This window comes from Condylura cristata, unplaced genomic scaffold, assembly GCF_000260355.1.
Source record: "Condylura cristata isolate star-nosed mole 26May11 unplaced genomic scaffold, ConCri1.0 scaffold00029, whole genome shotgun sequence".
Taxonomy (NCBI): Eukaryota; Metazoa; Chordata; class Mammalia; order Eulipotyphla; family Talpidae; genus Condylura; species Condylura cristata.
Window position 1 is genome coordinate 10,764,911 of NW_004567130.1, and position 24,999 is coordinate 10,789,909.

The 24,999-nt window shown below is 50.0% G+C and overlaps 1 protein-coding gene across 1 annotated transcript; it reads right to left on the reverse strand.

The window, feature by feature from the left end:
• Window positions 1-8,453: 8,453 nt before the first annotated feature.
• On the reverse strand, window positions 8,454-21,018 carry TCHP (trichoplein, keratin filament binding). Its single transcript, XM_004690942.2, has 13 exons — window positions 20,901-21,018; window positions 19,267-19,460; window positions 18,338-18,548; window positions 17,163-17,219; window positions 16,681-16,749; window positions 15,910-16,083; window positions 15,010-15,122; window positions 14,430-14,496; window positions 13,405-13,577; window positions 12,597-12,678; window positions 11,273-11,458; window positions 10,324-10,467; window positions 8,454-9,657 (listed from the first exon to the last, which is right to left on the reverse strand). Exons 2-13 carry the CDS (start codon window positions 19,458-19,460, stop codon window positions 9,625-9,627), a joined length of 1,503 nt encoding a protein of 500 aa, XP_004690999.1. The 5' UTR covers window positions 20,901-21,018; the 3' UTR covers window positions 8,454-9,624.
• Window positions 21,019-24,999: the final 3,981 nt, after the last annotated feature.

Below are 24,999 nucleotides of genomic sequence, written 5' to 3' on the forward strand. Positions count from 1 at the left end.
GGGGCAGGTGGGAATCGAACTCATGCGGAAGTGGCTTTAGCTTCTCAGTGCTGTGCTTTAACCCGCTGCACCACCAGGTAGGGCCCCCCTGTGCATCTTTTGCCCAAACATTTGTTCCCATGTTGTAACCTGTGACCAACACTAGATCGCTGGGAATATTTCTGCTGTCACTTCTGCCACCAGCACCAGGTCAGTTATGTCCTTAGCAACGTTTACTTGGTTGTCCCACACCTAGCCATTGGCTACTAAGTTTTATTGTATTGTTTAATGGTTGCAGAATGGTGGTGAATTATAATGGAAGCAATGGGCACCTTTTCCTTTTCTTGATCTTAATGGAAACACCCACTATAAAAAGAAATACTGACTTTAGGACTAAATTGTGAGTGTATGTTATTGTAGGTAAATATATCTGACTGCTTTTATTTTCTCAACTGGTTTTTATTAGGACTAGTTGTCAGATTTGGTAAAAGGCTCTTTCAGAATCTATTGAGACAATATTACCTTTTGATTCATTAACATGGCATATTATATTAAAAGATTTCTTAACATGGAGCCAAGCTTGTATTTCTGGAATAGATCCTACTTGGTAATGGTATATTGATTTATTAGTCCAGCACTAGATTCTATTTATTAATATTTTATGTATATAATTTTCATCAATATTTAGTGATATTTATCTATAATTGTCCTCTTTTTGTATTTCTTTGTCAGGTTTAAATATCAGTCTTATACCTTCTTTCTATCAGAACTAGGAAATTTCCCTGTTTTAATACTTCAGGAAAAAATTATGAAGTAAACACATTAGAATCACTTCGTCTTTAAAGATTTGTTAGACATTTCCTGTTACCACCTGGGATTCATGCCTTCCTCTGTGGAGTAGTTCCAGGATAATATGTTCCACTTTTTCTTACAGAAGTTGGTGTACTTAAATGTTTATCTTCAATTTGACCATTTTTGCTTTTTCAAAGGAAAATGTGCAGTTCATCTGGATTTTTTAAAATAGTAGTTATCTCATAACATAATTACATCAAAATCCATCATTCTCTCCCCAGACGCCCTGCTTCACCTTTATCAATCACTGAGTGGCACTTCACTGAGTACCTACAGCACGTTTTTTTAACCCTGTCATCTACTGATGGACATTGAGGCTGGTTCTAGGTCTGGCTGTTGTGAATCAGCTGTATGACAGAGGAGAGCAGAGATCTTTTCACATCAGTGCTTTCTTTTTAATTTTTTTTTGTTTGTATGTTTTATATAGAACTGGGGTGTAGGCCGGGGGCAAGGTGAGTGGATAGGGGAACAAAACAGGTGGGTTTACTGAAATACACTGCTAAGCAGACCAGCAGGCCAGACAGAAGAGGTCTGCTGCACCACGTGGGTCAGCCCCCTGGCTAGGGATGGAATTCAGGCCATAGCAGTGAGAGCGCTGAGTCTTAACCCCTAGGCCCCCAGGAAGGCCCTGCATTCTTTTTTGTTTCTTCACTTATAAGGACTTCTTTTCCTAGCAGTTGTTTTAGGTTAGAACTGAGCCATCTTTTTATCTTCTATTCCCCACAAAGATGTCCTGATTGGCCTTGCTTTCTGCTCTGACTATGTTTGATGTTGAATGCATGGGAGAGAATTGGCTGTCATCTGGTGGCTAGTGTGCTAATTTATTAATATATGTGTTATTACTTGCATGTAACTTATGCATTATTAGTCACATGTAATTCAAAGTCTGGATATATTATCTGTTTCATTTTGCTGAGTGTAGATTTTGTGGGGGTGTAAATCCCAGTGGGTTTCATTTGGCACTTTTTTTTTTTATCTAGTGTAGATTTTAGAGTTATAATAGTTCAAATTTTCTGGAAGTACTGTTTCTCAGCTTCTCAGCTGTGTGTATATATATAGACATAGATCAATAGAGAGAGAGCTGAAAGTATCATGATGTTTACTTTAAATATAAGAAATTTTTATTTTTCAATTATGCATCAATAGCTAGAAAAACAAAGCTAAAATTTTGTTTTAAAAACACATTTTGAAAAGAAGGCAAAAAATCAGGACAAATAGACATTCTCTTTCAAATGGAATTAAATATACATTTTAAAAATTATATCTTATATTGTTCTAAAGGGCTGAAAATGCACTAGCAAATACAGTAGGAAGAGATAATTTCTATATCAAGTGTATATATTCTAATACTTACTGGAATTTCTTATCAACGCAAATTGCTTACAAGTGAGATGAGAGGTCTAAAGATTAACGAGCCCTGGAAGGCTCCTGTATCAAGGAACTAAGTCCTCCTGCCCCAGCCTGTGATTTCAGTGAGATCAGAAATCGATCCACCAGCACTGGTCCAGTCTAAAAGACCATTGCCCATTCCAAACCCTGAGTGTAACCTCTGACCCAGAAACACCCTCTAAGCTGTTTCTAATTTCTTGACTCACAGAAACTGTGGGATCACACTTGCCCATTGTTTTATTTGTTATTTTATTTTCTTAAAGATTTATTTATTTATGCATACAGAACTGGGGTACAGGCCAGAGGTGCAGGGGTGGCGAGAGGCTTCACCAGAGACAGAGTGGGGAGCAGAACAGGCAGATGTACAAAGTACACTGCTGAGGGGAGCAGCGGGCAGGTCAGGAGAGGTCTGCCATGCCATGTGGTCACCTCCGGGGCAGGCGGGAATCAAACTCAAGCGGAAGTGGCTTTAGCTTCTCAGTGCTGTGCTTTAACCTGCTGCGCCACCAGGGAGGGCCAGCCCATTGTTTTAAACTCCTTTTTGGAGAAACCTGGTGTGAAGAAGTAGATCATGAATACATGTCAAGAAAGGGAGGGGCGGTGTAGAAGGTCATGGGCACTGGTCGTGGGTGGGCCTTGATGTCCACCACTGGTAAAATGTGATGACTCACCAATTCAGTGGAGTGTCTGACAGTGCAGACCTCCTCGTAATGCTTGATGCCAGGACAGTATCTCACAGGAATCATGTGTCTCCATCATGCCTTGTCAGGTTTCCTTGGTTAACTTTGACACTCACCCGAGGTCATGAGCCTCTGCTCAGCCTTCCTGATAGAATCAATCTAGAATCAAAGCAGGGTGCCTGACTCTATTTAAACAGCTGTTATTCACCCTGCTGCCTGGACAGTCACCTTCTGTAGCTCTTGGAATAATGAACAGCACCTGTGTACACTTCTGCCCCTTAATTAAAGGTACTTTAACAAGAGAGTCGCATGGAAATAAGATATGTCTGGAATCAGGTCCTGACTCATTAAAGCAGAGGAGTGGTGTAAAAGTCCTGTACTTTAAAAGAGAAGCTCCAATTCTGGTCTATCAGGAGAAAAATAAAGTCTTGAGTTTGATGGAAAATGTCCAAAATAGGAGGAAAATATTTGTGTGCTCGTCAGTGCATGTGGTGTCTAAACCTGCTTCAAGCTGAAACAGCAAGGGAGGAATCAGGAACCATGGAGAGGGCGCCAGGGGAGCTGAAGTCAGACCTCGGAGACAGTGGTTAGTCTACTCGAGATGCAGGGAATGGTGGCCTGAGGGGATGAAGAACACTGTGTCCTCAGCTGGCAAAGACTGGCGTTTCCCCTGGGAACATCCCCACCCTCTGGTCTCTCTGCCCCTGGCCTCAGCCTCAGTGGCCTCTGTGTCTTCACCCCCTACCTGACACCCCGCTGGCTTGTCCTAATCTTTCCATTAATCCTTCCAGAATGGATGAAAGCACCTTCTAAATATGATGGGAAATAGCCCCTGTGCTGACTTATCCGGCCATGGTGATGGGATGCGAGGGTGTCTGGACAGAGGGTGTCTGGTCAGGGGGTGTCTGGCGAAGCAGCAACAGAGAAACATGTGACCTATCAAGAGAAATTTCCAAGAAATGTGAGACCCAGAAACAGGAGTTTTGTCATTTCCCCAACTCCCTGCACATGTTGATGTCTCTGGATATTTGAACACTGAACACTCTGCTACATCTTTTGAGAGCTCTGTACCTTTTCTAGAAATATTATTTGTTTTCCACCACACGCTCCTTTCGGACCCACATCAGCAGCAGCCGGGTTCCTGACCCCTGCTGCAGGAATCCTGTTTACGGCAGAGCACTCAGCGTCCCGAGGAACTTTACCTTGCATCAGCCTTGGTCACAATGTACACTGATCACATTTTCCCATCTATTTCACCTAAAAATCTAGAAGACTTCCTTGGAGAATGCTGTTTACTAACATCATTTATGTCGGGGTGCTAGCGAGTGTCTCAGGCTGTCACACAAGGGCGCTGACATTGCTACTGAGAAGCTGAAATTTGACAGGAGAGCAGCAGGGGGCGCTCTTTTCCAGGGTTTGCTGCACGGTGCACGCACTCAATAGACTAATGTGTTCAGAGCTGGAGTGTTGCTGAGGGGTCTGGGCAGCTGTGTCCTCTCTGGACGTCAGTGTCCTGGCAACTGCTTCAGTCTCATGGGACAAATTCTGAATCTTCCCCATCATCCTCCATTGTCTAAATCAAGTGCAGGCCTCCGCCGGGCCTCAGGCAGACCAGAGATCTCCAGCACAGGAAACAAATTTACATCAACAACCTCTTCTGGAACCACCAAAGGACATGATCCCCCACCCCAAACTCCAGCTCAGGGTCTCATGAGACCTAGCACAACAGGACCTGGGTTCCTATGCTCCTGCCCTACTCTCACTGCACAGGTAGGGCAGGCCTCAGTCCTGAGGTACCCCACAGCCTGTGTCAGCCTGTCAGCCTGGTTCAGAATCTCAAGCAGCTCAACCCTGCCTCTGCTCTGACACTCACGTCTCTCTATATTCGTGGGCTCCCTCCCCCAGACCATGGGGACTCAGCCTCCCTCCTCCTGGATGCATCTCCAGGGAGAACTTGGCACCTCCAGGAACAAGTGAGACTCCCCTGCACCCTGGACCTCAAAGTTGGTGACTCTGTGCTACATCGGTAGCAGCAGAAGCTCTGGGTCCTCCCGGAGTCTCCTGTACTACAGATTCAAATAAGACCAGGGCCCCGAGGTCCCCAGATTTTCTGGTTCCAATGAGGCATCAAGCAATGCAAGACTTCTGCTGGTCTCTGGGCTCCAGCCTGAGGACGAGGCTGATTGTTACTACTGTGATGGGTGGCACAGCACTTCAAAGACTGAAGACTCACAGTGCCTCAGACACTCTGTCCAACGCACAGAGGAAGCAAGGGAGTTTCCATATGCTGGGCGCTCTCGGAGGCATTCCTCAGTCCCGAGCCAGACACCCTCAAGACACAGCCATACCCCAGTCAGAAGAGACGCCCCTCTTGGTGTCCCCTATTCACTTCTTAACTCCAATAAGGACCCAGTTTTTGACTCTTCATCTGCGGGGAACAGGCATCCATGTGGTCCTTCAGATGTCAAAAGCACACCCCAGAAGTGTCAGAAGGCACTTCCTGCCCCTGGCAAGAGCTCGGGGGGAGCAGTCCTCACTTCCTTCCTGCCTTGGGCAATTTACCTATGTTCCACCATAGGCAATTTACCTATGAATCCTCAATTCAGCCTCCCCTCCTCCTGCCACCCAGACCTTCACTGCAGGGAAGAATGGTTTTGAAGCCTGGGGTCTTGAGAATACCTGCAACAATATGCCAATGTAGCTCAGGGCTCCCCCAGAGGCGAGGAGACCTTGCTAGCAACCGTGAAGGCTATTTGTTCCTTCATAGAGAAACAGGTGATCAACTTTCTGGCCCTTAATCTGTCACACTTCTAGATGACAAGCCTTACTCACCAGTCCTCTGTATTTCAGTGACATTCCTTCCTAATGATTTATCAAAACCGATGCTCTGTGTATTTTCAGATATTTCCGTTCCCTTTCTTACTTTTCAGTAACTTCTAAATTTATATGCATCTTTTATTGAGGGAACGCCAGTTGACAACATGCTCATGTTACAGGGCTAGAGGCTCACATTCTTTCAGGTGCCTGTTACCAGGCCACGCCCACCCCAGAGCACCAATAACCTCCACCATCGGCAATTCAGTGACCTGGTCATTAGTTTTATTGAAAGTTTTAGGTCCTTTTCCTTAAATGATACTTATGCAATTATACACCTTATCCACTGAGGAAAAGAGGCATTTGGTTAATAGACATAACAAATTTAAAGGAAAAAAGTTTTGTTTGCTATAACTTGAGTTTCATAAAACAGATGAGAAAAGAAAAACTGCCCATTTTATTAATCAGACCATTAGTAGCCATTCGGAAGTAAATAGCAAAGCCTATTTTTATTTTGCAATGTGATGAAAATCAGTTTGGGGCTTCCCTTCCCTAATTACTGGCAAGCTTTTGCCTTCTTGCTTTACTCCCTCACCTCCCTCCTCTTCATTTCTTCTGTGCTGGAGACACTGCTGTCAGGTGACTACGAGGCTCATGTTCACACCAGTAGTCTGTACAGAGTTACTGCTCTACTTTATCTGAATATATGGAAATTTCTGGAAAGCCTGAGGACTGAACAATGAGCTGCAGAGGTCCACCTTCCTGCCTCATCATCTAGCCCTTCCCAACCCCTCTATTTTGAACTTTTCCAGGCCACTTCAATGAAATCTCTGCCTTCTCTGTGAGACTTACCAAGTATTTTCCCATTTCGTTTCATCTGTTGTTGGGGTGAACCCCACTATTTAACATGACATTCACCTCTCTCCTCCAAATCTGCAGATGTACTGGAGCTGTTCCACACAAGCCATCGGACTTGCTAGCGTCAAGGAGAGTTGCCGTCCACGTCTGGCCATCCGCTACGTGTCGCACCCCCAGTCCTGCTGCTCCCTGGACAGTTTACACGATGAGTCAGCAGGAGGCCCTGTTCCTTCAGATCTACAGGTGGGCTCTGTTGTTTCTTAACAGGCCCCAGGCTGGAGGGGAGAGAACTTGGTAAGTCTCACAGAGAAGGCAGAGATTTCATTGAAGTGGCCTGAAAAAGTTCAAAATAGAGTGGGTTTGGGAAGGGCTAGATGATGAGGCAGGAAGGTGGACCTCTGCAGCTCATCCTTCAGTCCTCAGCTTTCCAGAAATTTAGGCTGTGAGGGGCAGATTTGGTGAGACTTCAACACACGTCACTCCGTGTCCCAATCTTTGAGCACTGGTGTGTGAAGTCTTGACATCTGCCTCTTTCGAGACCTCTCTTGGGGACATGAGGATGACACTGCGCAGAGGGAGAGAGGGGCCTGGTGGGTGGAAGCACCTTCTCCTCCTAGGGTCTGAGACACCAGGCTCCAACCAGGAATCTTTGTGTTTTTTAATTACTAAAGTATGCAGATGCCCTACAGCTAATACTGTGGCCCAGTTTAAAAAGGAAACTTTTAAATGTACCAGGGAAGACAACCAACATAATTTTTTAAAAATATTTATTTGTGCATATAGACTGGGATACAAGCCAGAGGTACAGGGGCAGTGAGAGGATTCGCCAGTCAGAGTGGGGAGCAGAACAGGCAGATCAACAAAGTACACTGCTGAGGGAGCAGTGGGTAGGTTAGGAGAGGTCTGCTGCCATGTGGGTCACCTTTGGGGCTGGGGATCGAACTCACACTGAAGTGACTGCGGCCAGCTTATAGTGCTGCATCCTAAGCTGTTGTGCCACCAGGAAGGTCCCAAACAACATAATTTTTTTTAAAGACTTATTTATTCATACAGAACTGGAGTACAGGCCAGAAGTGCGGGGCGGTGAGAGGATTCACCAGAGACAGAGTGGGGAGCAGAACAGGCAGATGTACGAAGTACACTGCAGAGAGGAGCAGCGGGCGGGTCAGGAGAGGTCTGCCGCGCCATGTGGGTCACCTCTGGGGTGGGGATCGAACTCATGCTAAAGTGGCTTTAGCTTCTTAGTGCTGTGCTGCTGTGCTTTAACCTGCTGCACTACCAAGGAAGGGCTCCCAACTTAATTTTTAATGCTAACAAGGAAAATAATTGGTAATTAAAAATTAGTAAATATTTGAGTGCCTAGTACCAGTCGTTCTGTCATTTTCAGTTCTATGCTGGAACTTAGACAGTATTTGATTGCTAATCTGAGGTTTACTAAGAAGCTCCAGTGGAAACATCATCATTCGAGGAAAACGAATAAACTCAGAAAATGTGACCAGTCTGGCCCAAGGGGTTAAGTCTCAGAACTATAAAGCTACCACAGCCACTGCAGCACCGAGTTTGATCTCCGGCCAGGGAGGTGACCCACTCACATGGCACAGCAGACCTCTCCTGCCTCGCCCTCTGCTCCCCTCAGCAGTGTATTTCAGTCAATCTGCTCCCCACTCTGTCTCTGGTGAATGTTAAATAAATGTTAAAAAAAAAAAATGTGACCAGTCATAGGAAATAGCTTAACTTTACACTATAGCTTAACTTTAACATTTTAGCTTAACTTTAACATTTTACACTATCCACTTTGCAACAATTAATAAAAGAAACAGTGACAAAAAAAAAAGGCCTGGAAGCAATACTGTCAAACCAGAACTTTATTTCATCATTAATGAACATATGAAACAAGGAAAATAAATATGAGCATGTGTGATGACAGTGGTGCTCAGGGGATCGAGCCAAAGAGATTCAAAGCAAGGAAATGAAAAACAGATTAAGGATGCAGGTTGCAGCTCAATTTGTTTTCCACCACCATGGGAGTAAAAGGGAATGCAGCTCGCAGACTTGGGATTTGCTAGTAAACTCTAGTTTTTAATAAGCACAGCACAGAGCCCTGTAATTAGCTGTGATTTACAGACATGTGGACTCTTGAACACAATATAATGAAAACTGATACCTCACAGGAAAAGGAGAAAAACAGAAGTCATAAAAATAAGATTCTTGCTCAAGGACCTTGCAGCTCTTTGCAGAGATTAGCCCAGGCCTGGAGAGCATGTTGGTGGGGCTGCGCTGCTCTCACTTCCTCAGGCCCGACACCCCTTCCCTGGGCACACAGGTCCCAGAAGGCAACATGAAGCTCAGCCCTTCCCAGATGTGAGGCACGCAGAGCCTGCAGAGCAGTGTGCCGAAGGTCCCCTTTGGAGGCTCAGGAACAGACTTGTTGGGGATCACTCCTCCCACCACAATGCTCTATGAAAACTCAAAGGCTCATGTCACTTCCTTTCTGGAAAGAACCCACAGGCCACGTCATCCTGTCTCAGGGTCTGTAGGCGTTTCATCCAGAAAGCAAGATGTGGCCCTGGTGAGACCACTAGGTTAATAAAACCTGAAATAAAGTGCAGCAAGGTCTACAAATTTGTCTTCAAAAGAATACATTTAAATGGCAATTAAAAAAATTAAAAGCCTCCTGTCATCTCCTCATCTCCCCACTGGAGTCTTCACTGGAGGTTGGCGGTCAGGGGCCGGAGATCAGGGAACCCCATGTCCTGGCCAGGACAGTGGCTGAGTCCGTCTTACCCTACTTCCAACACAGCACAAGTAGGGCCAACTCTGTCAAACACGTGCCTAGCCAAGCACCTCTCTTGGGAAAGAAAGGTAGGGAAGGGCCCCCACTGGGAGGCACGCCGTTGGCCTGACACCGACACTCTTGACCCATGTAGTCATGGGCCTTGCTGAGCGACTTCACGGCGACCTGAGCAGCTGGACAGCACACTGGAAAACTCTCGGGCAGCTGCACGATGAAGGCCTTGGACCCTTGCTCGCTGCACTCACGGTACCATGGAAGTCAGTTCCAAGCAATTTTGGGATGTCCATGTGGCTGAGAAAAGAAAGAAAACATCAGACCCACAGTGTCCGGATCACCGGGAATCAGCTCATTCTGCAGAAGGGCTGAAGGCACAGCGTAAATGGCCGGCATTTACAGCTCAACAAGCTGTAAACGAGGCCCTGTGGCGAGGCCCTGTATGACTGTTTTCCAGGTGCTAAGTGAGGTTTCACATCACTCTGACTTGCGCACTGACCCACAGTCAAGTGAGTTTGGAGAATGCTGCTCCCTGCACCCAAGCACCCTACCTGGTTAGGACGCTGACAGGGCAGGTGAGGCAACAGCAAGGGCACCCACAGGTGCCGAGAGGAGCAGATGGGCACCAGCCCCTTTGGTCTGGCTTCGCTGTCTGGACCCCGAGGATGCAGCGCCACTGCCCCTCCACCTCTCACAGCTGCGCCCCCAACAGGGCCACAGCTGCTAGGACCTCTGTCCTCGTGCTGCCGCGACAGAAGCTGGAGCAAAATCACCTCAGGGGTTGTTTGGAGCCCAGAGAAGCACTGTTAGGTTCACTACTAGTCAGGGGAGAGAGAAATACAAAAGAAGAGCAGCAAGGAAGAACCTGAGCTGGCCTGAAGCCCAGCTGAGCCCTGGGCCACAAACAGGCCTGGGTGGGCAGGAGGCACGGTGAGCGGCCTGTCACCTGGAAGGCCCCCTTACCTTGGGCTGGTAGCCCCGCTCAGCCATCATCTTTGCTTCCCGCTGCAGCAGGGTGTCGGTGAGCTGTTCTGCCTGCCTCGCCTCCTCTTCCTCCTGCTCCTCCTGCCGGTCTGCTTCCCAGGCCTGCAGCTGGCGCTCTGCCACCTAGGCATCGAGAATGGAGAGCAAAGTCGCTTCAGGACAAAGCCCCCCAACACAGAGACCTGCCTCTGACCAGCAGGGAAGACCTGTAGGTGTACCTGAGTGGAGAATCAGAGAAAAGAGTGACAGCGGGGCCCTCCCTGGTGGCGCGGTGGGTTAAAGTGCAGCACTGCGGGCTGGCCACAGCCGCTTCAGTGCAAGTTCAATTCTGGCCCCGGAGGTGACCCACAGGGCAGACCTCTCCTGTCGCTCCTGCTACTCCCCGCAGCAGTATACTTCATTGATCCACCTGTTCTGCTCCCCACTCTGTCTCTGGGGAATCCTCTCACTGCCCTTGCATCTCTGGCCCGTACCCTAGTTCTGTATGCATAAATAAACCTTAAAAAAAAAATAGTGACAGTGGGAGGAAGGCTACGTGGATGGCAGTGTGTGCCATATATAAAGCCCTGGATGCCTGTCCTGTGTTTGGAAGACTACTGTGTTCTATTTGAGGTAGGAAACGGAATAGAGTGAGCTAAATAAATGTAGGTGCAGGTAAGAAAAAGAGATGGGCCGTGAATGACAGCTTTGCTCCCATGTGAGAGGAGGCCTGGGCATGGGCCTGAACCTACAGCCAGAGGGTAAGGGCCTCCACTGGAAATAAAATGGGACCCTGAGAGCTCTCAAATGTGGGCTTGGACAGTGCTGGCCCACGCTGCATCTGAACTGCATGCTGCGTGCTGCGGCGATGCAGAACCACAGCGGGGCCCTCCACCCTTCACCCCACACCCCTCACCCCGAGGCCCTCCTGCCCCAGGCTCAGCCCCACCTGGGCCTCCAGCTCCTGCTTCCTGGCAGACTTCAGTTCTTCACCCTTCTCTTTCTCACGACGAGCTGAATCTCTTGCCTCCTCAAGATTTCGAATAAGTTCTTCCCTGTGTCTTAAGGATTCTTCTTGCGCCTGTCGATTTTGTTCAATCTTTTCTTGTATTTGTTGCTGTCTTCCTATCAGAACCTATCCTCAGCGGAAAGGAAAAGGGAAGGATCAGTCTGACTAACAGACTGGCTGCAGCTACAGGTACACTGAGACCAGCTTTGGCCTCAAGCTTGACTACGGCAAACATAGATCCAGCTGAGGGGATTATGCAGACAATTTCAGCCACATACACACACAAAATGCAGGCAGGTTGTGCATTGTGGGGACAGCTGAGCACACAGAGACAGAGGAGGAGAGAATGGCGCTCCCTCGCCAGGCACAGAAACACAAAGGGCAGCAGCCCTGTCAGTGGGCTCCAGAGAAAAGGAAGAAACCATATCCCATGCAGTGACCAGTGGCAGAGCTGGGCTCATTCCCTAACCTTTGGGGGTTCACCTCTGAGGCTCAGAGTAGCACGGAGCAGGATGACATCCCACTGCCAGCCCAAACCACTGTGGGGCTTGGGAGCCCGTGGCCGGGAGCCTCTGCCGCCCCCACACTGCGCTCCCTGGGGACCATGTGACGTGGCCACAGTAGGAGGCACATTTGAAGTGGGGGAAATCAAAACAAAAGTGAAAACCCACCAGGTGAGACCCAGTTTCCTATGGATCCCAAAATGTAGGTGCTGACGTGTACAAAATATTGCTTCCACTTTAAGCTACCCTGAAGTAGACTTCAATGCATGGGTAATGAAGACTTTTTCCTCCAAAAGACTGTGAGCTGGGTGTGTCCTACATGCATCACTAACATACTGACAAGTAAGACAGTTGTGTCCTTTAGTCTGTTTCTCCTAATGTACAAGAAAGAAACGCGACCATGAAGAGCCTCATACCAGGACGGTTGAAAACTAGAAAAGCCAAACAGGATATATGGGTGGTGATGTATCATGCAGTCATCAAAATATTTAAGCCAAACAGCATAATATGACAAGTATGTGGGGAAACGTGATTGACAGTGGCAGGAAAGCAGAGGGAAACAGCAAGGCGGCGAGGAGGGTCCCGGCAATTCTGTTCTCCAGGGAGCCTGCCTTTCTTTCATGATGATATTGCCCATTAAAGAAACCAGAGAGAGCTCTGACTCCAGGGCGTGGGCCAGAAGGTGAGGCAGGAACTCCCAGAACCTGCCTGGCCGCTGGCCCTCGCCGCCCGCCCGCCCACTGGCTGGCCTCCGGGGTTACCTCGCTCATCAGCTTGTCTCGCGCACTCCTCTCACGCGCCCACTCGGCCTCTCTCTTTTCCCACATTTCCTTGGCCTCCTCCCTAGGGAAACAAAAACTGACTCCTTAGCACAGATGACAGAAGTGAGGAACCACAGGGCTCAACAGCAAACACGTTCTGTGGGGCTCCCTTTACATGAATTTAACTTTTAACAGGTGACAATTAGGACAACATTCCCAGAAAGTGTTATTCCAGGAAGCGTGGCAAGGTATCGCTTTTCTAGTCCTTGTGTGTCGCCTCACACCCAGGCTGCTTCCACATAGGTGTAGCCATTAGGACCCGGGGGCACTGAGGGGCACGGCTGATGCCAGGCTGTCCCGACCTCCTGGGTCGCTCTCGCTGGCCTGGGACAAGAGGGTGACCTGCTTGAATACCTGTCCCAAGTACCTACCGCTTGGCCAATGTCAAGCCTGCGCCAGGTGAGGCTGGTGAAGCACACAGCACAGAACCGGGCACACAGGATGTGCTCGATTCATGGTAACTGCTATTCAGCTAGTCCAATTAAATCTTAAGTCCAATACTAGATTAAATCTCAGGATCCAAAACCATCTATAGCCCTACAAAACATCAGCATCTCCGTAATTTATATCACCCTCCCCTTAACGTTTCTAAGATTTTATCTTACATTTCTAAGATTTAATCCTTTGCATAAGCCCTAGTGTGCTCCTCAGGGCAATGGTCTCATCAACAAGACAAGTGTTTCACGTCCAACAGGTGACCTGGTACCAGGCAGAGGCCAGGCGCCACGGCCCTCACACTGCCCCTCACCTCAGCAGCAGCTGCAGCTCCGCCTCCCGCTCCCTCTCCAGCTGCAGCTGCTCCTCGATGACCTGCTTCATCCACGCCACGTCAGCCAGCGCCTGCTCCCGCCTGGCCAAGTGTGCGCGCTGGTTCTCATCCTCCTTCTCCAGAAGCGCCTGCAGGATGCGCTTGTCCGCCTCCTGGAGGAGGGGGGAAGAGGCACAGTGGATGCGTGGGGCACCCTTCTGAGGCCACAGCCTCCAGCCCCTACCAGCCCCTCTCCCTTCGCGCTGAGCACTGAAAGCCGACATTCATGATGCTTCCAACTGCGCTCCACGTAGACACAAAGACAGCGGCTTGTTTCCAGAATGGGATTGGGTTAGATACTGAAGAGACCCCAGGGCTCTTCTGCCACCACTGCAAGTCCCCACCCTTGGGCCCAACTGGCAGCACCGTTTTTTAGAACACAACTGGGAATACTTCCGCTTCTAGGCGCACGGACTGTAGAGGTGCGCTTGCAGCTGCTGTCAGAGGGAATCAGGAAGGCAGTGCATACTCAGAGGAGCGTGCCCGGTGTGCTGCACACCTACATGGGGCAGTGCCACGGGAGCTCGGGTGGCCGAGAGGCAGGTGTGCCCAGGGGATCCTGCATGTGGGAGAAGCAGTAGGCTGCCCTGACGGCAGCAGCGAGGGTGGGAAGTGAGGGTCATGCCCCCTTTCTCCTGGTCTCAACAGGAGGGCACATCAAAATATTTGGCAGGAATATGGAGCTGCAAACAAACAGAAAGCTCAATCCAAGTATATGATGCTGGAGTCTAAGATTTACCATTAAATAAATACGCTAAAGAAGCCACTTCAGTACATTATGAAAGAAAACACTTCCCTATGCACGAAGTAAAGTCCAGGAGGACATGCAACACAGCAGTCAGCTCTGGGCAGGGCAGGCGGGCACAGGACTCTCATTGTGTCTTTCCGCTCACAGGTGAGCTTTCACCATTGAGTGATGGAAAACATTTTCTCAAAGAAATGCCAGGCCATCTCTGGAGACTTACCAGCTCCTCCTGGATCTGCTGGGTCCGTCTGTTGAGCTGCACATTATACTGATGTCTCAAAAAGCGTCTACAAATGAGCAAAACACGGTCACCTTCAGTGTCTTATAAGATATCAAACACAGGTAAGACAGCTGTTTAGGGTGTCCCTCCCTGGCCTAAGGGACGCATGCTGGGTCTCATCCTCTTTTTTTTTTAAAGATTTATTTATTTATTCATACAGAACTGGGGTACAGGCCAGAGGCTCAGGGGCGGTGAGAGGCTTCACCAGAGACAGAGTGGGGAGCAGAACAGGCAGATTGACAAAGTACACTGCTGAGGGAAGCAGCGGGCGGGCCAGGAGAGGTCTGGCTCGCCATGTGGTCTCCTCCGGGGCAGGCGGCAGGCGGGAATCGAACTCATGCGGAAGTGGCTTCAGATTCTCAGTGCTGCGCTTTAACCCGCTGCGCCACCAGGTAGGGCCGGGTCTCATCCTCTTTTTTGAGGAGCAGCTGCAGAATGCACCTGTTGTCTCCTGGAGTCTGAGAAGTAAGAGGTCCAGCCCCTGGGAAGGGCAGGTGAGGGCGGTCCTGCTTACACGTACCCCAGCTCTGCCTTCTGCCGTAAGGCTGCCATCTGTTTCCTCTCTTCCTCCAGTCTCTCCAGCTCCCATTGCTGCTTCAACAGATTCTCCTGCTCCTTCTTCAGTTTGGTGGCCTGTGGTTACGACAGTAACCCAGTTAAGATCAAGAAACTCAGAGCTTCCTGTATTCCTCTTCCAACAGACATTGCAACCGGGTGCCCTGGCCTGGAGGTCACGATCCCCTCCCACCTCAGGGACACTTGAGCCTTTGGCCCAGCTTACTCACTCTTGTACCCCACCTCGACAGAGCCAGCTCCTCCTGGGCCCCTTCCTACATCTGCAGGTAAGGATGGGGCATTGCTCCCTGTTCATCAGAACCCTGAGCTTGTCCATGCTTTATTGTAACTTAGCATACATTTCCCCTGCCTGACACTGCTCCCATTGTGAGGTGCAGGACTGCAGGGGAGTCCCCTCAGTCCCCTGAGGGCTCCCCTCACCTGAATGGGAAGATCCAGCCCCCTCAAGGACACTGCACAGTAGTCTCAAAACGGCCTCCTAGAGCAAGGGCCCTCACAGTTTGTCCTGAAACTCAAGCCCACTAGCAGGGGATGCTATGTGCCAAAACATTGGAACCTGCCAAGTTCACTCAGTGCACGGAAAGTCCAGGTTTCTCAGGGGGCTCTGACCCAGCAGGCCTTAAAAGACATCTAAGAGAAGAGGTACTAGGTGCATATTCTTAACGTTCCAGGAATCAGGAGCATGCAGCCACGGAAGAGCGCCCGTGGCAGAAGGGAAACCCACATGGGTGTGTTTCCTGGAATCACCTCTCCCTCTGGGACTGCTTTAGAACAGCTTTAAATATCCACTTTCCAGAAACAAGTGGCATCAGGAGGTGCCTCAGCGGCAGGGGCCTTCCCTCACCTCCAGCTCCTTCGCCTTCAGCTCCTCCATCTGCTGGCGCAGCACCGCGGCCTGGCGTTTATCCTCCAGGCGCCGCCGCTCCTCTTCTGCCTTTATCCGCTCCAGCGCTTCCCTCCGGGCTCTTTCATACTCATTTTCAAATCGCTTGTTCTCTTTCTCCTTTGTGGCTTCTTGCTACAAGGGGCCAAATGAACCAAGAGGTCGGAATCTACAACATGAAACCAGCCAGTTCCCAGCGCTGTCAGCGGGCCGCAGGGCCCAGGGCCTCACTCCTCTGCAGGTCCACCGGAGGGGCCAGGCCGCTCATCTGCCACAGGACCCTGCGCTCTGGAAGGGCTGTTTCCCTCAGCTACAGAGCTGGGGAGTCCTCACAAAGGCCGGGACACAGAGGAGAGGTGGGAGAATGATGGGATTCCTTCTCCTTCTGTAAGTCAACAGTGTTTTGCAAAATGAAACTGGAGGCAAAAAGACAGACCCCAGGAAGTGTGGGCTTTTATCCAGGAGGAGCTGCTGCAAGCCAAGGCTGAGAGTTTACGATGCAAACGACACCAAAAACACCCCAAGCCTCCTGCCTACCACCAACCAGCCCTGGTCACGGGAACCGTCACCAGGCTTCTAGCACGTTTAAGAGCAACATTCAGTTTTAACATGTGTTGAGCAAACTAAGAGTCTGCTCCTGGATTGGGGTCATTGACACTAAAAACAAATCCAAAGACATGGAGACAGTCTTCCACCGCAACACAGGACTCTTCCCAGAGTCTCACACCATACCTGTTTTTTCTCCTCTTTCTGCGTTTCCCAAGAGTTTATCACATGCTTCTTGTGAAGGTCCGATTCAATCTAGGATGAGAAGGGAGAGTATTAATTTCCTCATTAGTTCCCCTGGCTGATACGCAGAGCAGGGCAGTGTCACACACTGAAATATGACCATGACCTCCCTCTGTGAGGACTCATAGTCTGAAGGCAAGCCCATCAGAAAAGGACACACAGTGCCAAGCCAATTTCAAGAGTTGGAACCGAGCTCTTCTCCCTTCGGGGCAGGGGCCAGGTCTAACCTCCATGCGCATGCCCATGCAGTAGATGTTCTGGAAATAGCGGCTAAACTGCCCAACGAGTGGAGCTCCTATATGCTGCTCTTTTGGGAGCTAGTGTTCCCTCCTTGAGCCCCAGCACAAGATGCCAGTTTAAAAACAAGCCCAAAACACAATTTCATCTATTTACACACACTGGTGGCAGGATCCCTGGGTTTTTACCTCTCGAAGTTTGGGGTTATTCTTCTTCCAGTGCTCATACAATAGCTGTTCAGCAATCTGGCAACAAAACACACAGAAGTGTGATGTCTCTTTTCAAGTGCATTCACACTGTAGAAACTCACAACAAGCCAGCTGCTCCACTAGTACGGCCCTTCCCCTGCCTGCCTGGCACCCACAGCTCTGGAAGCCAGACACCCACACGGAACAGGAAAGCCCTGACAAACGACTCTCACAATGGTGACAAAAGCCAAAATCTGAAGCTACATACGAGTCCCAGATAGTACAGATCTGTTTCTAAAGACTTAGCAAGCTTAAAAACAGACTGGGAGGGCCCTCTCTGGTGGCGCAGCGGGTTAAAGCACTGCACTAAGAAGCTGAAACCACTTCCGCATGAGTTCGATTCCCGCCTGTCCCGGAGGTGACCACATGGCGAGGCAGACCTCTCCTGACCCGCCCGCTGCTCCCCTCAGCAGTGTATTTCATCGATCTGCCTGTTCTGCTCCCCACTCTGTCTCTGGTGAAGTTTCTCGCCGCCCCTGCACCTCTGGCCTGTACCCCAGTTCTGTATGTACAAATAAATAAATAAATCTTTAAAAAAAAAAAAAAAAACAGACTGGGAGCCCTCCCTGGTGGTGCAAGGGGTTAGGAAGGGGTGTGAATTTGATGCCTGGCCCTGGAGGTGACCACATGGCACAGCAGACCTCACCTGAGCTGCCCGCTGCTCCCCTCAGCTGTGTACTTCATCGATCTGCCTGTTCTGCTCCCCACTGTCTCTGGTGAATCCTTTCACTGCCCCTGCATCCTGGCCTGCACCCCAGTTCTGTATGCATGCATGCATGAATACATACATTCAGAAAGACAGACAGACAGACAGACAGACTGGGGTTGTCCATCCCACCATGGAAGATAAAATCTCCCAGGCCCAGACTTTTCTGAGACCACAGAACTGGAATAAAGAAAAAGGACTCAGGTGGCATTATTAGGGGCAGGCTATGAGCAGAGAGTTAACATGTGCAAGTCACAGGTGAAGAACTGAGGAGCCACTCTCCCCGGCTGCTGTAGAGTTAGCAGCCCTCTAACCAGACCAGTGCATGAAGGGGTAACCCATGTGCACCTCATTGACTGGCAGGGTATGGTCCTGCTCTACAGCTTCTTAAAGGTCAATGAAAAATTACCCGTTTCCTTTGCTCTTCTCGAGCTGACTTCAGATTCCCATGGCACTCTCGGATTCTTCTCTCCCGCAAGTTCATGCTCAGCCTCAGCTCCTCCAGCTCTTTGGCCAGCAGGTCCTGCTCCTCCACCAGGAGCTGCCTCAGTCTCTCCCGTCTGGCCTCCAGACACCTCCTCTTCTCATCCTTCAGCTTCTCTTGCTGATAGGCATGCATGCTGGGTGAGAAGGAGCCCACACAAGTCAGTCTTGCTACAGCCTCGTGCAGAATGCTCCATTCTGCTATGTGAGTGAAAAAGACTGACACGGACATCACCTTGTGACTCATGAAGGTGTCCTCCAGCTGAAGCGAAGAGCACAGGTCACAGAATGGTATGTATAGTAGAATCTTGTTTTTGCAATAAGAAAATGTAAAACAGACTTACACATGCATGTGATATGCATGTAATAGCTATTACAGGGCAGTTACCATGTACCAGCTGTTATATTAATATCACGTAAATCCTACAGAGTAAGTTCTGTTGCAACCTCACTTTACTAATGAGGAAACTGAGGCTCATTCCTAAAGCAAGTGACATAGTCAGGATTTTCCACTGTCTGACTCCAGAGTTTACGCTTTTCCTTCCATGTTCTTTCAAGTGTTTCTATGAAAGTGGTTTTGTAAGTGTATTGTGCACCAGCAGGCAGCAGTACAGGAAGCTATGCATCAGGCTGTTATTTGTGGTTCTCCCTGGAAATTATGAGACTTTCAGAATCTACATACACTTTTATTTTTTTCAGTGCAAAAGTTTGTCTTCACTAATCTTTTATGTTTTTTCAATGTCTAGCTGGAAAAACACCAAGCAGGTAATCCATAACTTCCAGCAAATTCCTCAAGAAAACATGCCCTTAAGTCACACAGAATGTGTACCCCATCATCAAGGTCACCCCAGTTACCTCCGCTGGTAGGAGGTCTTGGAGCTCCATTCTGCCTGTTTGGAGGTACGGATGTCAGACATCCGGAAGTAGTGGCTGTTCTGATCCCATTGCTGCCGAAGCCGGGCCTCCTGCTCTCGCTGTCGCTGTCGTGCTATCTGCTGATCCAGGAGCCTCCGTGTGCACCAGTAGGAAGGCAGTGTGGGGAGCGCCATCTGAGAAAGCAGTGGTGGAAAATAACCAAGGTGCAGAGCCCAGGAGCCCTCACAAGCTTGGCCTCATTTGTATGGCGAGTGGTCTCACCCCTTGGGTGCTCACTGGAATCTCTGGATAGTACTCGGGGCTCCCCTGCAGACAATTTCATTTAAAGTGTCTGTTTAGGCCTCCAAACATCAGCACTGTTTTAAAAGATTTATTTATTTATGTGTACAAGAGCCGGGGTATAGGCCAGAGGTATGGGGGGGCAGGGGTGAAAGAATTCACCAGAGACAGAGTCAGGAGCAGACCAGGAGGATCCACTAAAATACACTGCTGAGGGGAGCAGCGGGAGACAGGAGAGGTCTGCTGTGTTAGCCCTCTGGCAGTGGTGGAACTCTTGCTGCAGTGGCTGCTGATAGCTTTATAGTGCTGAGACTTAACCCCTTATACCACCAGGGAGGCCCCCAAGCATCAGTATTTTTTTTAATGACTTGCCATTTGGACTGCAAATCCAGCTGACCTGATCCAGACAACACAAGGGCACAGGACCAAGCATCCTGGGGACTTTTATATTCTGAATAAAGTAAGAGGAATGGTGATTTAGAGTATTCTTGACATATGACCTTTTTGTTTTGACAATTACCCCATTATATGGCAGTTGAAGATAAGGTAACTTCAAAGAGATCATGTAACTTGCCCAAGACCACAAAACCAAGAAATAGAAGAAATAAAAGAGCTGGGATCCTAATCCATGCTAGTCCCAGACGAGGCTCCAGGTTCTGCAGCTGCAAGAGGCTGCCTTGTGGGACCACCATGCGCAGATAGTGGCAGGCAGCCGGCGGAAGGAGCCTCGCTCAGGGTCCCTCAGTTCTGGATGAGCATAGAGGGCAGGTCCCATCTTACAGAAGGAGAAACTGGGACCCCGTGAAAGGACTCGACATCGGGTCACAGAGCAACCTGCGGACACAACTGAAGATCTGACAGCGGAGAGCCGGAGGCTTCCGCACACCTCCACCCGCCACCCAAAGGCTGACCCATGAGGGGGGCTCGACAGTGCCGTCTGGGTCCACACCAAGAACCTGACTCTGACTGCTCCGGTGCCGGGGGAACTGTTCGCCCAGCGGCTGCCTGTTTATGACCTCTGTCTGGAGGCAGGTGTTCCGTACCTGTCCCCTTGTCCGATAAGGCCAACCATGGATAAAGTTGTGCACCAGGTGTAAAGTAATTTAAGATTCCGGTATCGGACAAGTGGAGCTGTTCCCTGGACAGGCAGCACCCTCCGCCACCCACCTACGGTGAAGGGGTTACAGAGGGAAGTGTCAGACCCAGGCGGGGCGGTGGGGAGGCAGAGAGAAGACGCCCTCCGCCCCTGGGCGCCGGCGTCCGCGGTTCCCGCCTTCGCGGGGCCCACGGCGGCCGGCCTCTGCGATCCCAGTCGCCCAAACCTCCCGACTCACGTTTCTCTGCGTCCGGAGTTTCCGAAGAGTCTCCTGGCCCTGGCTCCCCGAAACCCCAACCAAGCCCTGGCAGCTGTGCAGCGAGCCTCCCGGGCCAGAGCAGCGGCAACGCCAGCCGTTTCCCCGCTCGTTGTCCGGACAACGAAGCGGCGACGGGACGCCGCGAGGATCAAGCCACCTCGCTCGCGATACTTCACTGCCCAGAAAAAAAGAGCGTGTAGTTTTCCTCTGGAGCCCCCTGGTGGTGGGAGGGAGACCAACCGCAAACGTTCTAGTCCTGAAGTCAGGAAAATGAACCGAGGGTGGGGGGCGGGGGCGGAAAATCTATTCGCTACACGGCATTTAGGTTGGTGATTACAGGGGCTGCAGGGGAACGAGATCAGGGCAACACGATGGGGGAGGAAGATATACGCCAGTGGCTTTCTTTTTTATTTTTTAATGTGTGTTTATTTATGCACACAGAACTGGGGTACAAGCCAGAGGTGCAGGGGAAGTGAGAGGATTCACCAGAACAGAGGGGTGCAGAACAGGCAGATCTTGCAAAGTGCACTGCTGAGGGGAGCAGCGGGCAGGTCAGGAGAGGTCTGCCAAGCCATATGGATCAACTCTGTGGCGGGGATGGAACTCAGGCTGAAGTGGCTTTAGCTTCTCAGTGCTGTGATTTAAACCCTGTGCAACAAGGGAGGGCCCGCCAGTGGCTTTCAAGCCTGACTGCGCGAGCTTTTCAAAAACCAGACGCCCAGACCAACTCCAGTCTCTCTGAAAGCAGCATCAGATGCCTGAGCTCTGCAGGAGCCTTCTCTGTGCAAACTACTCAGAGGCCCTGGTGTCAGTAAATGCAGATTATTGCTAATTTTCTGCTATAGTTGAGATCGGTGGTGCACTCAAAAGAGTTATGTTTTATAACTCATGTGTGTTGCCTGTATTATTGTATGTGTAAATTATTCCGTTAAAAAGAGTTAACATCATCATTTTTTCCCTTTTCGTTTGCTTTCCCATCCTTTTCATCATTTCTTCTTCCCTTCCTTCCGTTGTTGCTTCTCTGCTTTTCCTGGATGCTATGTAGTATCCTGTTGAACTTGGTGACTGTCCCACCCACCTCCATGCTAGTTGTATGGTCTGGGGCAGGTCACTTCAACTCTCTGTGGTTCAGCAAACTCGTCTGAGTGAGTCATTCAAAAGGTGGGGGGCGGGGGGGGGTACATAGGTGCCTCCATAGCTTAAATAACAAACCAAAAACTAAACAAGGTTGGCCTCGCTGGTGACGCAAGGAGGTAAGTCTCAGCACTATGAAGCTATCCGCAGCCACTGTAGAGCAAGTTGGATCCCCAGCCAGGGAGCTGACCCACATGGCACAGCAGACCTCTCCTGTCTCCCCACTGCTCCCCTCAGCAGTGTATTTCAGTAGATCTGCCTGCTATGCTCCCCACTCTGTCTCTAGTGAATCCTCTCTCACACACACCCCACACCTCTGACCTATACCCCAGTTCTTGGATGCATAAATAAAATAAATCTTTAAAAAAAAAAAAAACTAAACAAGGTCGATGTACTGGAATCTGAGAAAACTGGGCTTTAAGAAGTCATAAACCGCCAACTGGGCTTTCCCAGTTAAGGCAATTGCTTAAGATTCAGCCAGTCCAATAATCCCCTTGCTTTGCTTCCCTCCTTCTCTTTAAGCTCCTCCCCCCTCCCCCCATAGGCCGGAGGGTTCCTAGCCACCTTTGGTTTGGCACTGCCCAATTCAAATTGATGTTTGGTCAGATAAACTTAAAAAAATTTTTCAACGTGTCTCAGTTTACCTTTTAATCAAGAATACCAATGATGCTGCTTTCTTTCCCTTTAAGAAATGAAGTTTGAAATGGGGAGCTCAGCACCTGTGCATCACACGTGTGAACTTTCTCTCAGTCTCTCTTTGTTACAAGCCTCAACCCCAAAGTCCTTTGCCCTCTAGAGAAAGGACTCACCAGAGTGCGCTGAGTGTCATTAAAGCAGGTGGTTTATTAGCACTTGCACTCCCAAGAATACAAGGCTACCAGAGGACAGAACTCCAGGCCACTGCTGCAGGGGAGCCGGGGACCCCTCGAGGCAGCCTCCTTCTTCGAGGATCCTCCTTCCTGGAGAGCACATGTGTGATGGCTCCTAACTCCGAGGTGACGTGGTGACCGGGGCTGCTGGGATATCGCCTGAATATTTCCATATGCCTGGAAGCTGGCCATTGCTCAGGCGCACACTGAACGGAACACTGGGTAAGTTAGAGCAAAGTGAGCACAGCAGAGCAATTCTAGAACAATGCTGTCTCTCTGTGTCCACCGTGTCTTACTGTCTCGGGACCCCCTGGTGGCCAGGGGCCTGGTGCCCGGCCTGACCTGCTCCTACCACTGCTCCCACCCTGGCACATCCCTCATTTCACCTTGACTGGCACGTGTTTACTTGGGGTCTGCCCTACCCACTCCCCGTGGGTTACCCTGCTATTGGTCCCTACTCCTTAGCCAAAGTCACTGCCACTTTCCCCATGTTGTGTTCCCAGGGGAGGCAGTGACCCTCCATGATCAGCTGCCCACCGGTGAAGAGCTGAATATGAAAAGACTCCATGCATGCGGTTGGAACTTCAGAAAACATGTGAACTGAGTCTCAGGAGACCTGGCTTCAAGACCTGATTTTGTGCCCTTTGGATGAGGCCCTTCTGCTCTCTGGCCTCAGTTTCCTCATCTGTATAATGGCCTTAAAGAAACAACCTCCCAGGTCCTCCTTCTCCAAAAGAAAAAGGGAAGAAAGATGATGTGAGAGAAAGAAAAAGGAACTAATGTTTTTTGAATGCCACATACGACATGCCACATGCCTGTAAGTATATCTCCGCACTTGACCCTCCCCCCCACCTGTGAGACCCCTGACTTCCTTTTTCAGATGAGGAAACTGAGACTCTGAGAGGACAAGCAACTCTGTTGATGTCACACAACCAGGCCTGCAAGAGCTGAAATGTTTACCTAAGCTCCAAAGCTGGTGAATATCTCTTTAGCTGGCTTCTCTAGGAGCTGTGACTTGCCGATGTAGCTCTTAAAAGAAACCAGAGAGGGGCCCTCCTGGTGGCGCAATGGGTTAAAGCGTAGCACTATGAAGCTATTGCAGCCACTGCAGCACGAGTTCAATCCACAGCCATGTGAGAGCTGACCCCCATGGTGCAGCAGACTTCTCCTGACCCGCCCGCTGCTCCCCTCAGCGGTGTACTTCGTCGATCTGCCTGATCTGCTCCACGCTCTGTCTCTGGTGATTCCTCTCACCACCTCTACACCTCTGGCCTGTGCCCCAATTCTGTATGCGTAAACAAATCTTTAAAACAAACAAACAAACAAGAAGCTACAGAAGGGTACTAGCTGGGCCACACAAACACGTTAGCAATATTAACTGTTTGGTGGCGGGTTGAGGCAATGGCTCTGGGACAGAGAGAGGGACCCTGCTGGGGAGCTGTCAGGGTGGCCCACTGCACTGGCAGACCTCAGGCCAGGCACAGTGAGGCTCTGGCCTCGTGTCTTCGGATGCCCTGGCATGGGAGGGTCAGGAATGGGGAGACTGCATACCAACACCCGAGCAGCTCCACGTCAACGGAAGTGGGACAGGGCTGGAAGCTGAGTCGGGCCCTCACTTAAGCAGCAGGTGGCACCACTGAGGCTGTTTTTCTACCCTGGGTTTTCACAGTGTTTCAATATCAATCAGCGTTTCTGTCTCTCACACACCTGAGCTGGACTCTCCACGCTCCACGAGGACCAGGATGCTGAGGTTGACAGGGTTGCTCAAAGGGCCTGGGGCTGGGGGCTGCCTAGGAACAGGAGTAGTAACATAGGCAGCAGGAAGGGGAAGGGGAACAGGACCGCGGCTGAAACAGTGGCACCACTAGGGGGCAGCATTGGGGCGGTTACCGTTTATTTCTTGGTGGTTTTTCTTTACCTTAGTGACTATTGAGTGATTTCTTCCCTGTAAAACATTGGTTGGGTGCTCGTAACAGCTGCATGTCCCTGGTGCTTTAGACTTTATGAGGTGCTTCCAATGCACCGGTGGCTCTCAACTCTGGCTGCTGATCTGAATCACCTAGAAAGCTTTTTTT

Excerpts from the sequence above, each read along its gene's own strand:
- TCHP (XM_004690942.2), bottom strand. The coding sequence starts at position 19,460 with ATGGCGCTCCCCACACTGCCTTCCTACTGGTGCACACGGAGGCTCCTG. Across the intron at positions 16,084-16,680 it reads AGAAAGAGGAGAAAAAACAG|CAAGAAGCCACAAAGGAGAA; the intron begins GTATGGTGTGAG and ends GGCCCCTTGTAG. Across the intron at positions 10,468-11,272 it reads AGCAGGAGCTGGAGGCCCAG|GTGGCAGAGCGCCAGCTGCA; the intron begins GTGGGGCTGAGC and ends CTCGATGCCTAG.